Source organism: Herpailurus yagouaroundi, unplaced genomic scaffold, assembly GCF_014898765.1.
Source record: "Herpailurus yagouaroundi ecotype Mexico unplaced genomic scaffold, PumYag 199, whole genome shotgun sequence".
In the NCBI taxonomy this organism is placed as follows: domain Eukaryota; kingdom Metazoa; phylum Chordata; class Mammalia; order Carnivora; family Felidae; genus Herpailurus; species Herpailurus yagouaroundi.
Window position 1 is genome coordinate 15,609,034 of NW_024412430.1, and position 17,341 is coordinate 15,626,374.

General features: G+C 44.4%; 1 protein-coding gene across 4 annotated transcripts in view; it reads right to left on the minus strand.

The window, feature by feature from the left end:
* GLIS3 (GLIS family zinc finger 3) overlaps positions 1-17,341 on the minus strand; it is a 449,362-nt gene that overhangs the window by 91,070 nt on the left and 340,951 nt on the right. For 3 of the 4 annotated variants that reach the window (XM_040449462.1, XM_040449460.1, XM_040449461.1), the window contains 3 exons: positions 16,000-16,161; positions 12,224-12,349; positions 11,812-11,922 (listed from right to left, as the gene is read on the minus strand). In XM_040449462.1, coding sequence (XP_040305396.1) covers positions 11,812-11,922; positions 12,224-12,349; positions 16,000-16,161 — 399 coding nt within the window. The remainder of the gene's footprint in view (positions 1-11,811; positions 11,923-12,223; positions 12,350-15,999; positions 16,162-17,341) is intronic. The other variant, XM_040449463.1, reaches the window with a different exon arrangement.

Sequence of the window (17,341 nt, forward strand, 5' to 3'; positions counted from 1 at the left end):
GGGTAATAAGAAAAAAATCGCAGGGAACCAGTGATATTAAGGCAGAATCTCTGCATACATCAGCGAGGTCGTTAATGGAAAAGAAGGATCCTGGAAAGGCAGGGGGACCAGATCACACGTGGGTGTTCCAGGAAGGGACGTTTTTGAGCTAAAAAAGAAATACACATATGTAAAGAATGTTTGGACGTATTACTTTTTAAATAACAACGACAACAAAAAGAGATTGCCTTCGTTGTCAGAAAGCTTCAGACGAACAGGCTTTATGAATATCTTTTGGGACTTTCTAAATGTGATTCCCCAAGCTGGAGGATGTGATTACATTTAAAAACTCTTGTAACTCTGATGGGCTACAGCTGTGCCCACAGCTGGCCCCACGGAGGGGCTGTGTAGCAAGCACCCACCCCGAAAAGCCACCCAGGAAAAACATCCTTCTATTCCAGTTAAAAGAGCCACCCCACGGGGGCCATGACTATCTTTAGTCCTTTAACAATTAACTCAAGAGTTAGTCTGTACTCGACCAACAGCGGAAACAGTGAGCATTTAAGATGTCACATGACGCTTTGCGAGCGTTTATAAAGAGGGCTCCAGACTGTCGGTTGGGGTGGGGGGTGGTGGAGAATCATCTTTTGCCAAGACGTTTCGTGGAATGCCAAGACTGCAAACAGTATGTCAAGACTTAGCGGACAGCTCTGCATTGGGCCGTATTAACTCTGCCGCACATTTCCGTAGGCCTTTTGGCGTGTACGAAAACCAGCACCTTTGGGCATCATACTTGGCTTCCTTTCTGCTTCTAAACTTTCTCACTTCTCAGAAACAAACTAAAGACAGCAGAAGGAGCAAAAAAAAAAAAACAAAACAAAAAAATGCATCCTAACTCTAAAAGGACGGAATAAAAGGAGATGATGTACACGCCATGGCTCGGAAAGGTCAAGGCATTAAGTGTGGTGCAGTGAGATCCTTCCTTTACTATTGCTACTTCCCCAGTCACTAGGAAAGCACGGGAATTACGGAGACTGGATTCCACCCGAGGAGGCCCTCAAGGGGAGCCAAGCCGGGGGTTCAAATGTCTGCTACTCCCGTGACTTCTCACGCAGGAATCCAAGGGAGCCAGCGGGGGCAGGGAGAAATCTCCTCTCCCCTTGCACGATTCGTGTTATTTTCTGACTCGCACCTTCTGGCACCACTCAGACGAGCCAGTTTCCTCGGCAGCAATGCAGGAGGCCAGGCTGGTCTTGCTCTGGACGGCAGCCCCTCTGGGGTCAACTCCCACCTCTGTGGCCATGAGCTACCTCCTCCCAGGGTGGACTGTCTACGTGGAGGGCTGCAGCTAGCCCTGTGCTTGTGTCTTCTCACTGATGCCCACGGCAGTTCCCACAGAAGGTTTTTAAACAGCTAAAATCTCTTGGAGGGGAAAAATACATTAATGGAAGAGTCTGGAGTAGAGAAAACCAACTTCCTACAACTGCAACAATCACCTGTCTTCTCTCTTAGGAAACTATTTACAAAAAAAATTTTTTAATGTTTATTTATTCTTGAGCGAGAGACAGAGAGACCGTGAGAGCGGGGAAGTGACAGAGAGAGAGGGAGACTCAGAATCTGAAACAGGCCCCAAGCTCTGAGCTGTCAGCACAGAGCCTGACGCGGGGCTCGAACTCACGAACCAGGAGACCATGACCTGAGCGGAGGTCGGACGCTTAACTGACTGAGCCACCCAGGCGCCCCTCGAAAACTCTTAACAGACAACATGATGTAATTCTAACAGTGATGTCTAACCTTTACTTGGCATATATAATGTGGCGGGCACCACGCTAAGTGTTACTGTCATTATTTCATTTAATGATATAAACACACTGTATTAACAAGCATTACATGACATAAAATTAGGATAATAATGACTGATTTAAAAGTTAGCATATTATTGGGGCACCTGGGTGGCTCAGTCAATGAAGCATCCGACTCAGTCGCATCATGACTTCGGCTCAGGTCATGATCTCACAGTTGGTGGGTTCGAGCCCCCACGTCGGGCTCTGTGCGGACAGCTCAGAGCCTGGAGCTGCTCCAGATTCTGTGTCTCCCTCTCTCTCTCTGCCCCTCCCACGCTCGTGCTCTGTCTCTGTCTCTCAAAAATAAACGTTACAAAAAAAAAAAGTTAGCATATTATGATAAACTTGTACGATCCTGTAAATTCTCGGATATATAAATCAAAATGTTTTCTAAAAGTATCTGCTTATTTGCTTGAAGTATCATAATCTTTTCCTCTTAGCACAGTGTCTGTAAATTAGTTGGCATAAACATATTTGCTTTGAACAGTCAAGTGTATAACACAAAGGGGCGGGACCAGGTATATCAAATAATTAATTTCCTTCTGTTTTCGTAGAGAACATTCAATTTGCACTAATATAAATTACACGTCGAGGTTCACCATTACCCATTTCCATGTGGTTAATATTACCTTCAAATAAAGTAACTTTAAATTTTAACATAAAGGATTCTAGTTTGTGGGTGTGATGGTTAGTTTTCTATGTCCACTGGGCTAGCCTCTAGTCCCCAGTTAAATACAATAAAACACTAATCTAGGTATTGCTGTGAAGGCATTTATTTATTTTTGAGAGAGAGAGAGAGAGAGAGAGAGAGAGACCGAGAGACCGAGAGACCGAGAGACAGAGCATGAGTTGGAGACAGGGAGAGAGAGGGAGACACAGAATCCGAAAGAGGCTCCAAGCTCGGAGCTGTCAGCACAGAGCCCGACATGGGGCTCGAACTCACGAACTGTGAGATCATGACCTGAGTTGAAGTTGGATATTCAACCGACCGAGCCACCCAGGCGCCCCGTGAAGGTATTTTTTTAGATGTGACTAGTGTCTACAATCAGCTGATTTTTAAGGAAAGGAGATTATCCTGGATAATCTGAGTGAAGCTGATCCAATCACCTGACAGGCCTTGAGACCAGAACTGAGGTTTCCCTGAGGAAGAATCCACCTGCGGAGTGCTCATCCGATCCTGGGGCCAGGAACCCGGGTACCACCTGGACTCTTCACTTCCCCTCGCCCCTGGCATTCGATCCACCATTACTTCCCGCTGACTCACTTTCGTCCCAGTGGCCCGCTAACCCTTCCCCGGGCCTCCATTCTATCTTGTAAAAGTGCACACCCCTCTGCCTGGTGCAAAGGCTTCCCGTCTGTGTCTACTCCACATGCCGATTCCCCATCTATCAGCCCACCCCTTGTCAAAATCCGGCTTTGACATCTCTGATTGCCTCAAGGGAACGGAGTGTATCTCACCTTTTTTTTTTTTTTTTTTTTTTATACCAGGCACTTAGCAAAATATCAGATCCGTGGTAAATGTCGGGTGAGTAGGAGGCAGTCCCCCAAGGCACGTGGAGCACAGATTCTCCTTAGTTGGGTACTGTAACCAAAGCCAGGTGAAACAGTCACTAGGAGCCCTGCATTTCTGTTGGCATGAAGGGTCTTTATCCCCTTTTTAAACTTTTCTTCTTTTATATAGACTGGTACGTGATACACACAGACCCGCACGTATTTAACGAACACGGTTTGATTTTGATGTATGTAGACACCCATGATGCAATCACCGTAGTCAAGGGAACAGAAGGTAAGGGACACACACAGCACCTCCCAGAGTCTCCCTTGTCATGTTATGGGGTTTTGGGGGTCTTAAAATTTTTCTTGTCATCAGAGGATCTTAATTTTGGAGAGTCCGTGAAATCTCTAGAGCCTCTACCTAGAAAACATTTAGTATATCAGTCCTGCGACTTTGTAAGTTTCCTGAAATCCATCTGGCCGCGGAGCTCCCACTTATGGTCGGTGGAGCCCAGGTTAATAACCCCTGAATGGGACCAAATACCACAGGTTCAAGTCTGTTTTTAATTCCCTCTGGTTTGGGTCTCGGCTGCCTTTCCCTTGTTTGGATCTCTCTTGGACCGTCATCCAAGAGTCCACATGACCCAGAAAGACTGGCTATCGGAGCCACTGGAAGATTATTCAGTGCTCAGGAAGGAACGTATTGGTGAGGACTCTTGTGTGGGTATTTACACCATCCTGGACTGCAGGTCTGTGATAGAACAATGCCTTCTGCTGAAGCAGCTCTCCTTTCATCTTGGAGGCCCTGCATTTGCCTTTCAAGCTAGCTGGAAGATGGGAAATGGAAAAACTAGGGGCGTGTCACGTAAGCTAAGTCAGGAGGCAAGTCGTGGCGCTGCTTAAAAGGAGCCCCTGCCTCCCGGCATCCAACCCAAACACGACTCTGAAGACACGGCCACCGGCCCGGGATCCACCACGACAAGTTTCTACATCAGGCTTATCCAAGCCCTTGTGTGAAGTCACCCCGAAAATAAACCTCCACGGCTCAGAGAACCCAGAGACAAACGAATGGGAACACGTTGCCCGTGGATGTCAAAGGCAAAGCTCCAACGAAAGGGGAAGACGAGGGAACTGGTGGAGGGAGCAGTAATTCCTCGGGGGATGTGAGTACTTTAAGAACAGAGACGAAGAACAAAGCCCCAGAAGAGCTGTGGGGAGCTGTGTCATGATATTTGAGGACATCTATTAAGGCAGAGGAGTCTGAGCTAAATGCTTTTTATTCCGAAACCATTTTCATCGAGAATTCACACAATCTAATAAGGGAAAGGGAATGAGAAGCTTAGAAGGCTTCTGTCAATCAATCAAAAAAGCAATTACCTAGGAACTATTTCCATAAGGTAGCTGTGCTAGGCACTGTACAGCCCGAACTGGTTATTAAAACGCCCACCAGAGGGTCCTCATTCCTTACACGGTTGGCCGGAGCTGTGCCGAACACCCCCATTTTTGGTCACAAGTAACAATTTTCAGGGGGGGACAGAAATAAAACCACTTTGCCAGGTATGACAAAGTAGACTGAAGTCATCAAGGACAATCTAAAAACCAACCCACCATGGGGGGGGTGGCGCATGGGTGGCTCAGTCGGTTAAGCGTCTGGCTTCAGCTCAGGTCATGATCTCGCCATTCGTGAGTTCGAGCCCCGCGTCGGGCTCTGGGCTGATGGCTCGGGGCCTGCAGCCCGCTTCCGATTCTGTGTCTCCCTCTCTCTCTGCCCCTCCCCCGCTCACGCTCTGTCTCTCTCTCTCTCTCAAAAATAAATAAACATTGAAAAAAAACTTAAAAACCCACAGGGCTCCTCTTGGCTTTCAAACAATAGAACCTAAGACTTCACTCCTTAAGAATCTCTAGCCTTTGCAAAGGAGCTCTCAAGATACCATGTTCCAGAACGACTCTCTGTGTGACGTCATCCCAGCCGTTCTCCTAGGGTACTGAAAGCACAGGAGTCCCTGTGTCAGGATGTCAACTTCGGGAGGGCAAGTTCAGGCCTTACTTGTTTCTAAATCCTCAGAGCTGCACCTGTGCTGCCTGTGGGCCCCGCCCAGTGAGTCACTGATGCTGACCTCCTGAGTCATATTCTTAGGTGGGAGAGGAAGGCTATGCATTTCATGGTCTGGCACCCAGTCCCTCTAATGTCACTGCGATTAAGGACAGGCAGCAGAAAAGTGCAATTATAACAACCTAAGGTAATCCTGACATCTACTGCTGTGCCCTTCCTGGTACCAGGTTCTTTTAAAAGAAGTTCAAGCGGAAAGTTACAGTATTTTTTTTTTTAAGTAGGCCCCCTGGCCGACATGGGGCTTGAGCTCATGACCCCCTGATCAAGGGCTGCACGCTCTACCTGCTGAGCCAGTCAAGGTGCCCAAGAAGGTGGAGTTATTTTGACCTAAGCAGTGCTTTTTAAAACATTGCAGCTAGCGCCTTTATTCTCGTTTCTAAAATGACTACTGAAATGTGCACCCAAGCATTACACCTGAGTAGGTCCTTCTTTGTCATCTCCGTATCAACTCCCACCCTGTTTCCTTGCCTGCGTTTGCATTACTTATTTTCTGTTGACCTTCTTATCATTGTTGGGTTTCATCAAGACAGTGTGGCTCTATGAAGACAGAAGATATGAGTCTGTCTTGTATACGCTGGGACGTGTGGGTCTAACCCAGTGCCTGGCACACAGCAGGTGCCTAAAAAATATTTGCTAGATGAAAGAAATGAAATCGCGTGAGATTATTTCTCAAATGATTTACTGGAAGAGTGTTTTGAGGACATGCTCTAGAGGATAAAGACGGTTTTGTTGGCCAAGTGATTCTGAGCAGGGCTTAATGTTCTGTTTCCTCCACAGTATCAGATAACCCAGGCTCTGAGAATTCTTGTGAGAAGAAAGCCTTGAATATTATTTAGCTCTGCATTTCCCAAATATATAGGACAACAACAAACTTTTTAAAAGTAGTATCTGATAGGGGCGCCTGGGTGGCTCAGTCGGTTGAGCGTCCGACTTCAGCTCAGGTCATGATCTCACACTCCGTTGAGTTTAAGCCCCGCGTCGGGCTCTGTGCTGACAGCTCGGGGCCTGGAGCCTGCTTCGGAATCTGTGTCTCCCTCTCTCTCTGCCCCTCCCCTGCTCATGCTCTGTCTCCTTCTGTCTCAAAAATAAATAGAAACATTTAAAAATTTTTTTTTAAAAAGTAGTATCTGATAACATCCTGTGGAATGTGTTTCAAAGAACCCACTTAGGGCAACACTGCTTTAAGAGCTACAGAAACACCCTGGGCCTCTAGGCCCAGAGACGCTGGAATTTTCTGTATTTACAAGGCTGAAGGCAGCTTTTCCTGGTCTCTCCAGAAAGAAAGAGAAGCTTTTTCTCACAAACTGCTTACTTTATGGACAAGTGACCCCGCCATTCCACTTCCCACACCCGACACGGATTCTCAACTCCTTCTCAAGGGCTCCAGAACCTGGTGGCAGACCAATGCTCTCAAAAGCGTGGCTGGGACCACTGGGCCTCACTAAGACAGAAGCCTCTGCACAACTGGCTTCAACTTCCGATCAGCTGCTTTGAGTATGAGCTTAAATTTAAGAGGACTTATTTCTATCATTTACATTCAATTAATTAACACCGCTACTTTGGGCCACAATTGGTTGCCTTATCAAAGCCAATCCAGTGGCCTTCTCAAAATCGGTTACCCTCAACAGAGGCATCAGGACAGTCGGGCAGGGTAGCAGGTGCCATCATCGTTCTCAGGGCAGATACAAGCAACGCCAACAGCCATTAAAGTATGGAAGTGGGTAAATGACTCACTTAGAAAAATAACCATTTTAGTGCCCTTTTAACGTGAACAAAGCATCATGACTCTTCCAATATGATTTCCAATGTGATTTATCACGTGAAAGGAAAACAGGTTAGCACATCTTGAAATCACGTGTCCATGACAGGTGCCTACTACTGACATTCCATTGAGGGTCAGAGGGACTTTTCATTTATTCCTGAGAAGGAAGGAAGGAAGGAAGGAAGGAAGGAAGGAAGGAAGGAAGGAAGAAAAAGAAAGAAAGAAAGAAAGAAAGAAAGAAAGAAAGAAAGGAAGGAAGGAAGGAAGGAGGGAGAGGGGTAAGGAGAGAAGAGAGGGAGAGAAGACAGGGAGGGAGGAAGGGAGGAAGAAAAAGAGAGTCACAACCTGGAAGGCTCTGTGTGGCTCACTGTGCACGCCCTGTGCCAGGCAGATGTACGGAAAACAACACCCATACCGGTAACACCAGCAACTGTAATATGGGCCTCCGTGTAGGGGAAATGGATTTTTTCACACAGCTTTTTAAGATTCCAACAACCGCACACAGCAAGGTGAGCTTTGTGGCACTCAGTGGAATCATTTATAGGTTTGAGTCTCTATGTGTGTGTGTTGGGGGTGGGGGACGGCTCTGGGCAGATTCCATCTCCCGGAAGAGAGAGGTATCCCCAAGCTGCTCTGTCTTAGCCAGAGAGCTATTGTAAGAGCTGACCTCTCAAGAAGGAAACATGAGCGCACGTGGGGTTCGTCCGCATTTCAGATGCTGTGCTGGGTTTATAACAGACTGCGCCCAAGTTGCAAAACTGAAAGTCATCAACCAGGGTGGGCGGAGGTGAATGTTAACAAAACGTTTAACCAATCAACGGCCAGAGTCTGGCGTCTTCCGGGAGCTGTGAAATGGACGGCACATTCGTGCCATCTCCGACTTCTGGCCCCGCATTCTTTTGCGTTCTCTTTAAGAAGTCCGCTTCGAGGACAAGCGAGAGGCGAAGGGAGACCGCCCCCCCCCCCCCCCCCGCCACTTATGCCACTACTAGGGTACGAATGAAAAATTCTGATAAAGCTCACAGCCTTGAAGAAAGTTTCAAGCTGCCTTGGTTTTCTCTTCTTCTGCCACTCATTATCGGGCAGAACTGAAGGACAGATTCTGCCTTTTGCTCTCCAGGCTAAGTTCTATTCTCGCTGGAGACCATCGCTGGGGAGTGGAGTGTCTCGCTACTCGCTTATTCGCGGAGCCCTCTACTTAATGGACTCGCGATGGGGAAGGCGCATTCCGCGGAAGAAGTCAGCTCTCCCCTGATGGAGTGAGTGGGTGTGCACACGTTAGGCAATGAGAAAAGTTATTTTCTGCATGCCATGAGCCAAATTATCCCAATTCCTTTGCCGAAGAGCTTCCCCCGCCCTTCTCCTTTTTTCTCTTCGTAGCTTGAATAATATTTAGCTAAGATTTCAGGTTCCTGGTTTTCAGTAGGATCCAACAGGTGTGGGGAAGGGTCATATGCCCACGGCCAGGGTCGTGAGGTCTCTGCCGTATGATGAGCGTCTGTCTTCGGGCTCGGGGAGCCTTCTCACTGGCCCGAATTTCAGAGCAGGGCCTCATAAAGCCGGCAACGTTAAGACCCAAATAATGTCATTTAGTGTCTAGGGGGAGGTTAAAAAGAGGATTAGAGGAAAGCAGGCAGGCAGGGTATATTAAATGAGTCCATGACTAGCAGGGTGTGACAGAAAAGGGTTTTATTCTTTTCAACAAAACAATTCCCCAGGGCTGGGATCATTACTCCACTGTGCCTTTATCACCTTGGAATTTTTATGGTTATTTTTGATGAATTCACATTTTTGTAAAGGCTTTTTTGAAATGATGCCAGTTTTCAATTTTTAATTAAAGTCGTAAATAATCTTAATTCTGCCTTAAAAGGTTTATTGTTTCTTACTTTTTTTTTTTTTTTTTTTTAGTTTATTATTGCTGCCAGGAAATATTTCAAATACCAAGCACTGATGTGAGTTAGCAATTAGAAACTCTCCAAGGTCTAGTAACAATGTTGTACGCCATGTAAATATCACAGACCAGTTTACCACACGAGGTCTGAAAGTGTGGATTGGCTGCTTTCAGGTTTATTCACAATGCTTCTCCCGGGGGTGGCATTTCCTCTTTTTATCGGACGGGGCGACTTTCATCGTTTTAATTTCCACAGATTAATTTGTCACTGATTCGGAACAGATTTTAAGAATCTTCGGATTAAAAAAGACAGGTCACTAAGGTCTGGGCAATGAAAGGCAGCCACATCAGTTCAGCCATTTGCAGGAAACAAGGTGCACATTAAAAGCTAAATGAGCACAGAGTACCTCACTTTAAAGAAGACAAAATTAAGAGCATAATGCAGTTATTTGATATTAGGCTATTGCACAGCTCCTCGAAAGTACACCCTGGCTACCCAGCCTCACTGCTGAAGGCTGTCTGCACAAATTGCCCATCAATTTCTATTTTGTAGCCTCAGGTCCAGTTTTCGTTTTCAAATTAGTGCTTCAAGAATCTTTCACACACTCCAAACTAAGTCTTCCTTTATATAGAGGCTGAGACAGACCACGTCTGAACAATAGAAACCAATTAATTAATGATCCCTGAAAATATCTCATTATGTTTCCATACCTACTGTCAACCTAGGTGACCTTCTTAAGTTGACTACACAATGTGATGCTTATTTGTCTGGATGCGGCACTTATATTCCCTCACGTCCATGGCAGGTGTTACTCTCTGTGAAGGTGAAGGTGCTCTCCAGTCTTAGGATAGATTTCCTAGTATGGTAAAACCCCACACATTTCAGACAACGTGGGAGGTGGATGGTCAGATTTAGGAGAAAAAACTCTCAAGAAGGTTTTTGTTTTTTTGAATTTTTTATATGTTTGTTCATTTTTGATGGAGAGAGAGCGAGCAAGCGAGGGAGAGAGAGAGGGAGAGTGCGCGCACAAGCAGGGGAGGGTTAGAGAAAGAGGGAGACACAGAACCCAAAGCAGGCTCCAGGCCGTGAGCTGTCAGCACAGAGCCCGATGCAGGGCTCGAACTCATGAACTGCGAGCTCATGGAGATCACGACCTGAGCTGAAGTTGGGATGCTTAACCGACTGAGCCACCCAACCGCCCCTGTTTTTTGTTTTTTAAACAAAGACAACTTATCAGTTCAAGTTCACAAGATACACACGGAGATAATGGCAAAAGCCGTTAGACCGTGGTCCCGCAACACAGTATGCAACGTTGGTGTTGTTCAAATATTCAGTGTCCTCCTTAGAGCTTTAGATTATTAATTCACTTAGCAGTTCCTTACTCTTCTACGGTACAGGAATATCTTCAGTGTGGGTTTAATGGTCATCTGTTATCAGTTTACTGTATTCCAATAGAAGAGACTTACAGAAAAAAAATGATTTAACAACTGACTTACAAGAGTGGGTTTACATACAATTAAGAGCATCTATCAAATCCTTCCAACTGGGCATTTTTCTAATTCGCAGGGAAGAGGTCAAATTCTTTCCATATATGAGCCTTCAACTGGCACTGTGCTAACACCTCTCAAGAAGAAAAACCTCAAGTAAAAAAAGACTACACAGCATTTCCCAACATAAAAGCATTAAATCCCTATAAACCAGGAAAGAATGCACGATTCTAGTTAACTAGAAGCCACAGTGACCTGAACACCAGGGTCATGGGGTTCAATCACATCATGGGGACTTGAAGTATTGTGAATCTTAAGACTTCCCTTAAATTTGTTACGAAGGGCCCTTACATGAATCAGGTACCATCTCAACACAAATGAGACACTCATAAAGCTAAGGTCAGCTCAGTGTGGTTTTCTGCCATGGTCAGAAGTTGCTTATTGGTCCAAAAAGTTAGAAACTCAGTTATTGGGACCTCGAAAGCTGCTAAACTCCTTGTCACCATGGGGTCAACCACTTGCTGGAGATCTTACGAGACCACGAGAGAGAGGGAGAGAGAAAGAGAGGGTGGGGTGGGGAGAGAGAGAGAGAGAGTCAGTCAGTCAGAGTCAGACAGGTTGGCTGGTTGATCTTTAACATTTCTCCCAAATCCAAAACTCTATGATTTCTATGTGCGCTAAAAGCCACATTAATTCCTCACCGATATCAAAGTCATTTTAGGTTCAGTTCCTCTCTCAGATTTCCATACACAGCATCTATTAAGAAACGTGTCTTTTTCTAAGCTTAAAGGGAGGGATATTCTGCACTTAATCATCCTGGAGATACACCTATCTTCTCCATCAGAACTAACAGGGTTTTGACCAATTGATATTTTAGGAAAAAGCACTTACCTCCAGAAAGGGTTTCTGTTGTGCTCTTTTTCCCAATTCAATTTTCTTTAGCTATTTGGACTTAATCTCCATAAAAGCCTTTTGTTACTCTCCGGTTTAGGTGACTATTACTAATTTCCTCTGATTCTTATCATACAGGCCCTCCCCCAGAAATTCCTATCTGGTCATACGAGCTATGCAGACCACAGCACTGCTGTTACTTCGGGGAAGATGTCCCCCTCAGAGAGTCTAATGCATGAAACTACCTTGAGAAGTCGAAGAATTCCAGGGCCCTGCACAAGGTCCCAGTACTGCCAAGAGTAACTTAAACGTGCCTTTCCTGGCTAGATCCATTCTCTTTCGAAGTTACCTTTTTTCTCGCTTGTTGATCTTTGGAAGAATGTGCCTTCACGTGCTTTCTGAGGGAGCTTGGGTCTGTGTAGCGTTTGGAGCATCCTGGAATTTGACAAGCATAAGGTTTCTAAATGAGAAAGAAAAAACAAAACAAAACAGCTGTAGTTAAATCATAGAGGTGACCAGGGAAGATTTACTCAAGACTACTGACTTCAGAGCATGAACTGTTACCAACTGACTGACATGAAATGCTGGGTAATACTTGTGGGTTTTAATTAGAAAGCCCAGTAAGTTTGCATCAAGGCAAAGGGGAGAGTCAACTTTCCAGAAACGAGGAGGCAGCGTTTAGGGGTGTGCTCTCCCCGCAAAACGTCTTGTGGCATTTCTGGATGTGGGAATCATTAGTAAGCATCTCTAGTCATACTTACAGTTCTGTTCCCCTGAAAACAACCTCTGGTATTGTCAGAAACTAGGAAACACACATTCTCTAAGAGTTCGGGTATAAAGAAGCTGCAGAAAAGTCCAGAAAGGACTGGGAATGTTTCAGAGGAAACCTGATTCAGAGAGAAGGAGAGAATTAAAAGGGAGTGTTAGTGGAAAGTGAGCGAGAGACCATAGGTTTCAAACAACAGACACATGCAAACTCAGCCAGAGAAACATTAATCTTATTATAGGTATGACAGGTATAGGGGAGGCCCGGTGCTCAGCTGGGTTACACACATAAGCTCTTGGCTGAATGTAATGAGACCACAAGTTTTGGCCACCTGCAACGCCCCCAGGCTCCTGAGATGTGAGGTACAGAGCCTAAGGCTGAGTCCAGAATCTTTTTAATTTTTGCACCCCTGGTGACGGGCATACAATTATGAGGAATGAATGAATGGGAGCACGCCATACATCAGTTCAAATTTTAGCACCTATGCCTACTGTGACAACAGAATTCATAGCAAGGGTTTGAGAGTATTGGCTTTTATGTTACGAAATAAAGCGAAACTGTTTACTCAAAGAACTAAAAGAAGAAGTCGCAAGGTAAACTATGTAAGTCACAGCATAGAGTCACTTTTTACCTCTCAGTGGGTGACGTTAATTGGAGTTGTGCCCTCATGATTGGAAACGTAAGCAGGAGAAGTGAAACCCTGCCCCTAAAATAGGATTCTTGCTCTAGGAACCTGCTCTTCCAATGACCAAAAAGAAAAAAAAAAATTCAGATTTTTAAAAATTATTATTTCCAGTTTGCTCCTGTTTTCGTGTGGATGTTTGTCATTTTGGGAACCAACATCTACGTGGATTCTTGCCCCGCTGGAAGCTGTATTTATGCTTCACTTTTTTGTTTCTGCCCTTTTTGATTGCAAGCACAACGTAAAGTCATGAATATATAATTTAGTTGGACACTCCCAATTTGAATTCGAAGTTTGATGTCTCTGTTCCTTGAGTGACTGATTGACTGAATCACCCAACAGGTCTGAACGGTTTCATGGTATGCTGGGTCCTGCGTCACATGTAAGAATGCTAACAATGAACATTGGAGGCACCAGGCTCTCCGTATCTCAGGTTTTGCCAACGGCGAGCCAACATGGGCTGAAGTCACTAGTCAACGAGTTTCCCTCGGGCAAACAAAAGTTTTCTTTCACCTGGGAATCTCTTCTGGGTTCGCACAGCGGTCTTGCCATAGCCTTCCCCACCCGGCCCTGGCTTTAGGGCAACAACCAGCTGATATCTCTATTAGCGGTCATGTTGTGACCACATAAACTTGCATTCTGGGCACTAGAGGAGATGTGGCATGTTCAAAAACAAAAACAAAAAACAAAGAAACAAAAAAAAAAAAACAACTTTGGGAACATTAACACATTATATAAACCAACCCTATTATTATTACGATGGTCACTAATATCTGCGTTGAAAAGAAAAGGAATGGGTAATGTCACTTTGTATTTGAGTTTGGGATGTTCTTGAAACATCTCACCATCCCTCCCAGCTGGCCTTCACTCTCTCCCCTGCTGTTAGCCACCTGGGATCAGTGTGCCAAAATAGCAATGTCAGGGGCGGGTCCAAGTGGTGTACTGGTAATTTGATCTCAGGTTTACCCCAGCTTTAAATGGCATGCTATACTTTATTAAACTATATTTTCCATGTGCACTGTAAAATCACTTCCCCTGTTTAGACAGTAAGATGCTAATAGGGAAATAAGTTAATAAAACTTTTCAGGGTTAGAATTCTGAACTTGGGAAAAATCATTTTCCTGTAAGAATCCCCTGAGTTGAAGAAAAGATACTTTATCCAAAATTCTGACAGCATTAGCATAAGGAGTGGTTAATGAAAGGAAATGGGGGCCTAAATTTAAATAATACATTCTTCAAGCAGCTACAGTTTGCTTTTTAAAACAAATGCTTAATTTCTGCACGATTTAAAAAGAGCTTAACAATTCGTTTAACGCAATAAAAACTTAAACAGGAGGTAGGTTTGCATCTTAAAAGGAGGAATGATGGTTTTAAAAGATTTAATAGAGAGGTAGTTAAAAAAAAATAAAAATGGCTGGGTTTTAAAAGCTACTGCATTGAACCGAATCATGAAATTATTATCTGTGGTAGCTTTCCTCAAAAGTTTTAAAACGTGATTTTTTTTTTTTTTGAATTCCAAAATGATTTTAGAAAATGCTCACAGTCTGATTAGCTAAAATTAGCTCCAGGTAAAGAAGGGTATTGTAGAGCCGTAACACTCAGGCTTACAATAGTTCTTACAAACTACAGATAACTAGCTAGAGTGGAGGCAATTTCTCAAGACAATCTTGTCTTGTGAACGCTCATTCTCCCATGATAAAGTTTAATGACAAATTGGAAAATTTATTAGATTCTACCAAGGCCATTTTAGACTTACAAAATAGGGCATTTTAACATAATTTATTCTTTTTTCCCCCTACTTCTACCTTTAAAAAATCCTGCTATTCACCAAATTTATTCACTTAACATTCCACTCTGGTGGTCCTAAGATCACGGGATTCAATCCAGCTAGAGCAGGAGGGGGCTATGCTGTGTCCATATTGCTCTAATTATATTTCGGCTACTTACCAGGCAAACCCTCACATTTATGTATCTTAGGAGATAATGCTGTTTAGAAAGGTTATGTGACATATAGCTAAAATGACTTCTATCAATATGACTAATAGAGACTCATATCAAATTTAATAAATATGTCAACTGTAACATCAGAAGCATCTTAAATATGTATGAGAAGGTGTGTAGAAATAACAGTATCTTCTCAAAATTCAAATTCTGGTGTAGTTTAATAATAGACATCGGAATGTTAACACTGAAAAAGTACTGCCATGAATATATTATTTGCAAGCACGTGGGATAAGAGCTCCGGCATGTGTACGAGACATCCGTCCTGATGGCTTTGTTGAGTGAAGCGAAACTGCACGGAGTCTACCTGGCCCCGTGTAAGGAAAATGGCATTGAAACTTGAGAAATGCCAAGAAGGACCATCAACAGAACTGAGAAAATAAAAGAGCCTCAGAGAACGAGCAAAATGTTACGGCACTGAGAGAGTTAAGGTGTAATAATGGCAATCAGCCGTTCTCACAGGAGTTATGCCAGTGGATCTGTGGCTGTTAACACAACAGCGGCACGGGGAAACTTAACCCTGGGGAAAGATGTGCGGATTCTTTGCAGATCGCCTGAAGGTGAAAATGCCAGGTGGCTTCTCTAAAGCAAAAGGCCAGAGTCCCTCAGTCACCAGGCCAGCCTCAAAGTTCTTACGGCAAAACGAAAAGAACCAGGGTAAAACAACAAAACAACAACAATAACAAAAACCCAAAAACCACAATGCTTCCTCTCCAGCAACAGTATATATGATCTACTTCAGCAGCCCGATATTTGAATACTTATGATGACGTCCAATCCCCAGCAGTCATTCTCTGTACTAAAACCTGTTATGCGACAGCCCCTGAAATGCCTTTATTTCATACACACGACTCTGTCTCAGGCGGTTGTAATATTTAGGGTAACCTGTGACTACAGAAAAATGAGGAAAGAGCCAGGCGGGGCCCCTTCTGGACCTTTACCAAGGTTCCACTGCTGCCCTTGGCATTGTCCCTATAACCTGCAGACCATAAAGCAAACACCTTCCTGTCCCACTATCACGTGGGCCCTTCCTCACACCGGGGCTCAGGGCTCGGGGCTGGCAGCTGGAAAGCCCACGCTGTCCTTACAGTGTCCAGATGTGTCCTCTGGTGCTTGGCACGGTCACTGGAGTTACTGAACGCCTTCTCACAGCCCGGGTGCTGGCACAAATAGGGCTTCTCGCCTGTGTGGCTCCGCAAGTGAATCTTGAGATTCTCGAGCCTTGAAAAGGCCTTCTTGCAACCTTCAAACTGCGAAGAGAAAACAAGTTTCAGCTGTTGAGAAGGACTGTTTGGGTCTGGGGGGACAGGAAAGAAAAAAAAAACAAAACAGGTCCTTAGTGTGTATTTAGCCAAAACCAAAACACAAAAATAATAAAATAAAATGAAATCCAAACAGTAACAAATATTCTATAAATATCCACATATTTATGTGAACTGCATTTTTCCACTAATATACATGCCACTTTCCACACCAGATCTGGGTCCCAACCTGATTTCTGTGATTACTTATGTCAGAGAAAATTTGCTGTGGACCATCTGGCTCAGTTAATAAAAATACAGTAATGCGTGTCTTAAAGATTTATGAAAAAATTAACACACTTTTCCATTTCCAAATTGGTCTAAATGGAAGGAACCAGGAAGGAAGAAACTTCTGACAACTAATAAACTAACAACGACAACAAAAAATCAAAGTGATGTATGAGAATAAAGGCGAGCAGCAGATCCCAGAGTCCAAGATGAAAACGGCCTGTTTCCGTGGAATCGTTACGATCGTAGCTTCCCGAACAATCTTAAGGAGTTTTTCGACTCCCCCAAAGAATGACTCCGTTAACGTCCACTGTGACGCCAAGCCTAATGAGATGGAGTCTTTTTAGCATGCTTTTAAAAGCAGAACTGGAACACAATTCATTTCAGTGCTGGGAACGTTTTCCAAAGAGTGATCGTTTTGCTTGTTTTTGTTTTTCTAAGAAATGTTGTTAACCTAGTTCATGAAGAGAGGAATTGAAAGTGAAGGGCTGAGGATTTCAAGAAATGCTTTACTGGCTTGTCAATAATGTTTATTGATGGTACTATTTATTTCATGTCTTCTGTGGGTAAAGTAACAGCTGCTGTGTAAGAGGCTCACGGTGAGTCCAGTCCTGAAGTGGCCATCTAGTAAAGAGAACGTGTAAGAGAAAGCCTGTAAACGAAGCATAAGTGTGAGGTGGGCACACCCCCTCGGACTCGCTCTTCACTGCCAAGCCCTAGAATGCTGATGCCGCTTTGACAATCTGAATCCCATTTGAGTCCCCGCTGCAAAGGAAACGTAGAAATATGGAAAAGGTAACAGAACGAAGCCTAGTAGGTTTCAAGCGATCCAGAAACCTCATTTCTTGGAAAGGAACATGGGACGATGGGGGGAAGGACAGAATAGGAGTAAAGAAGGTAA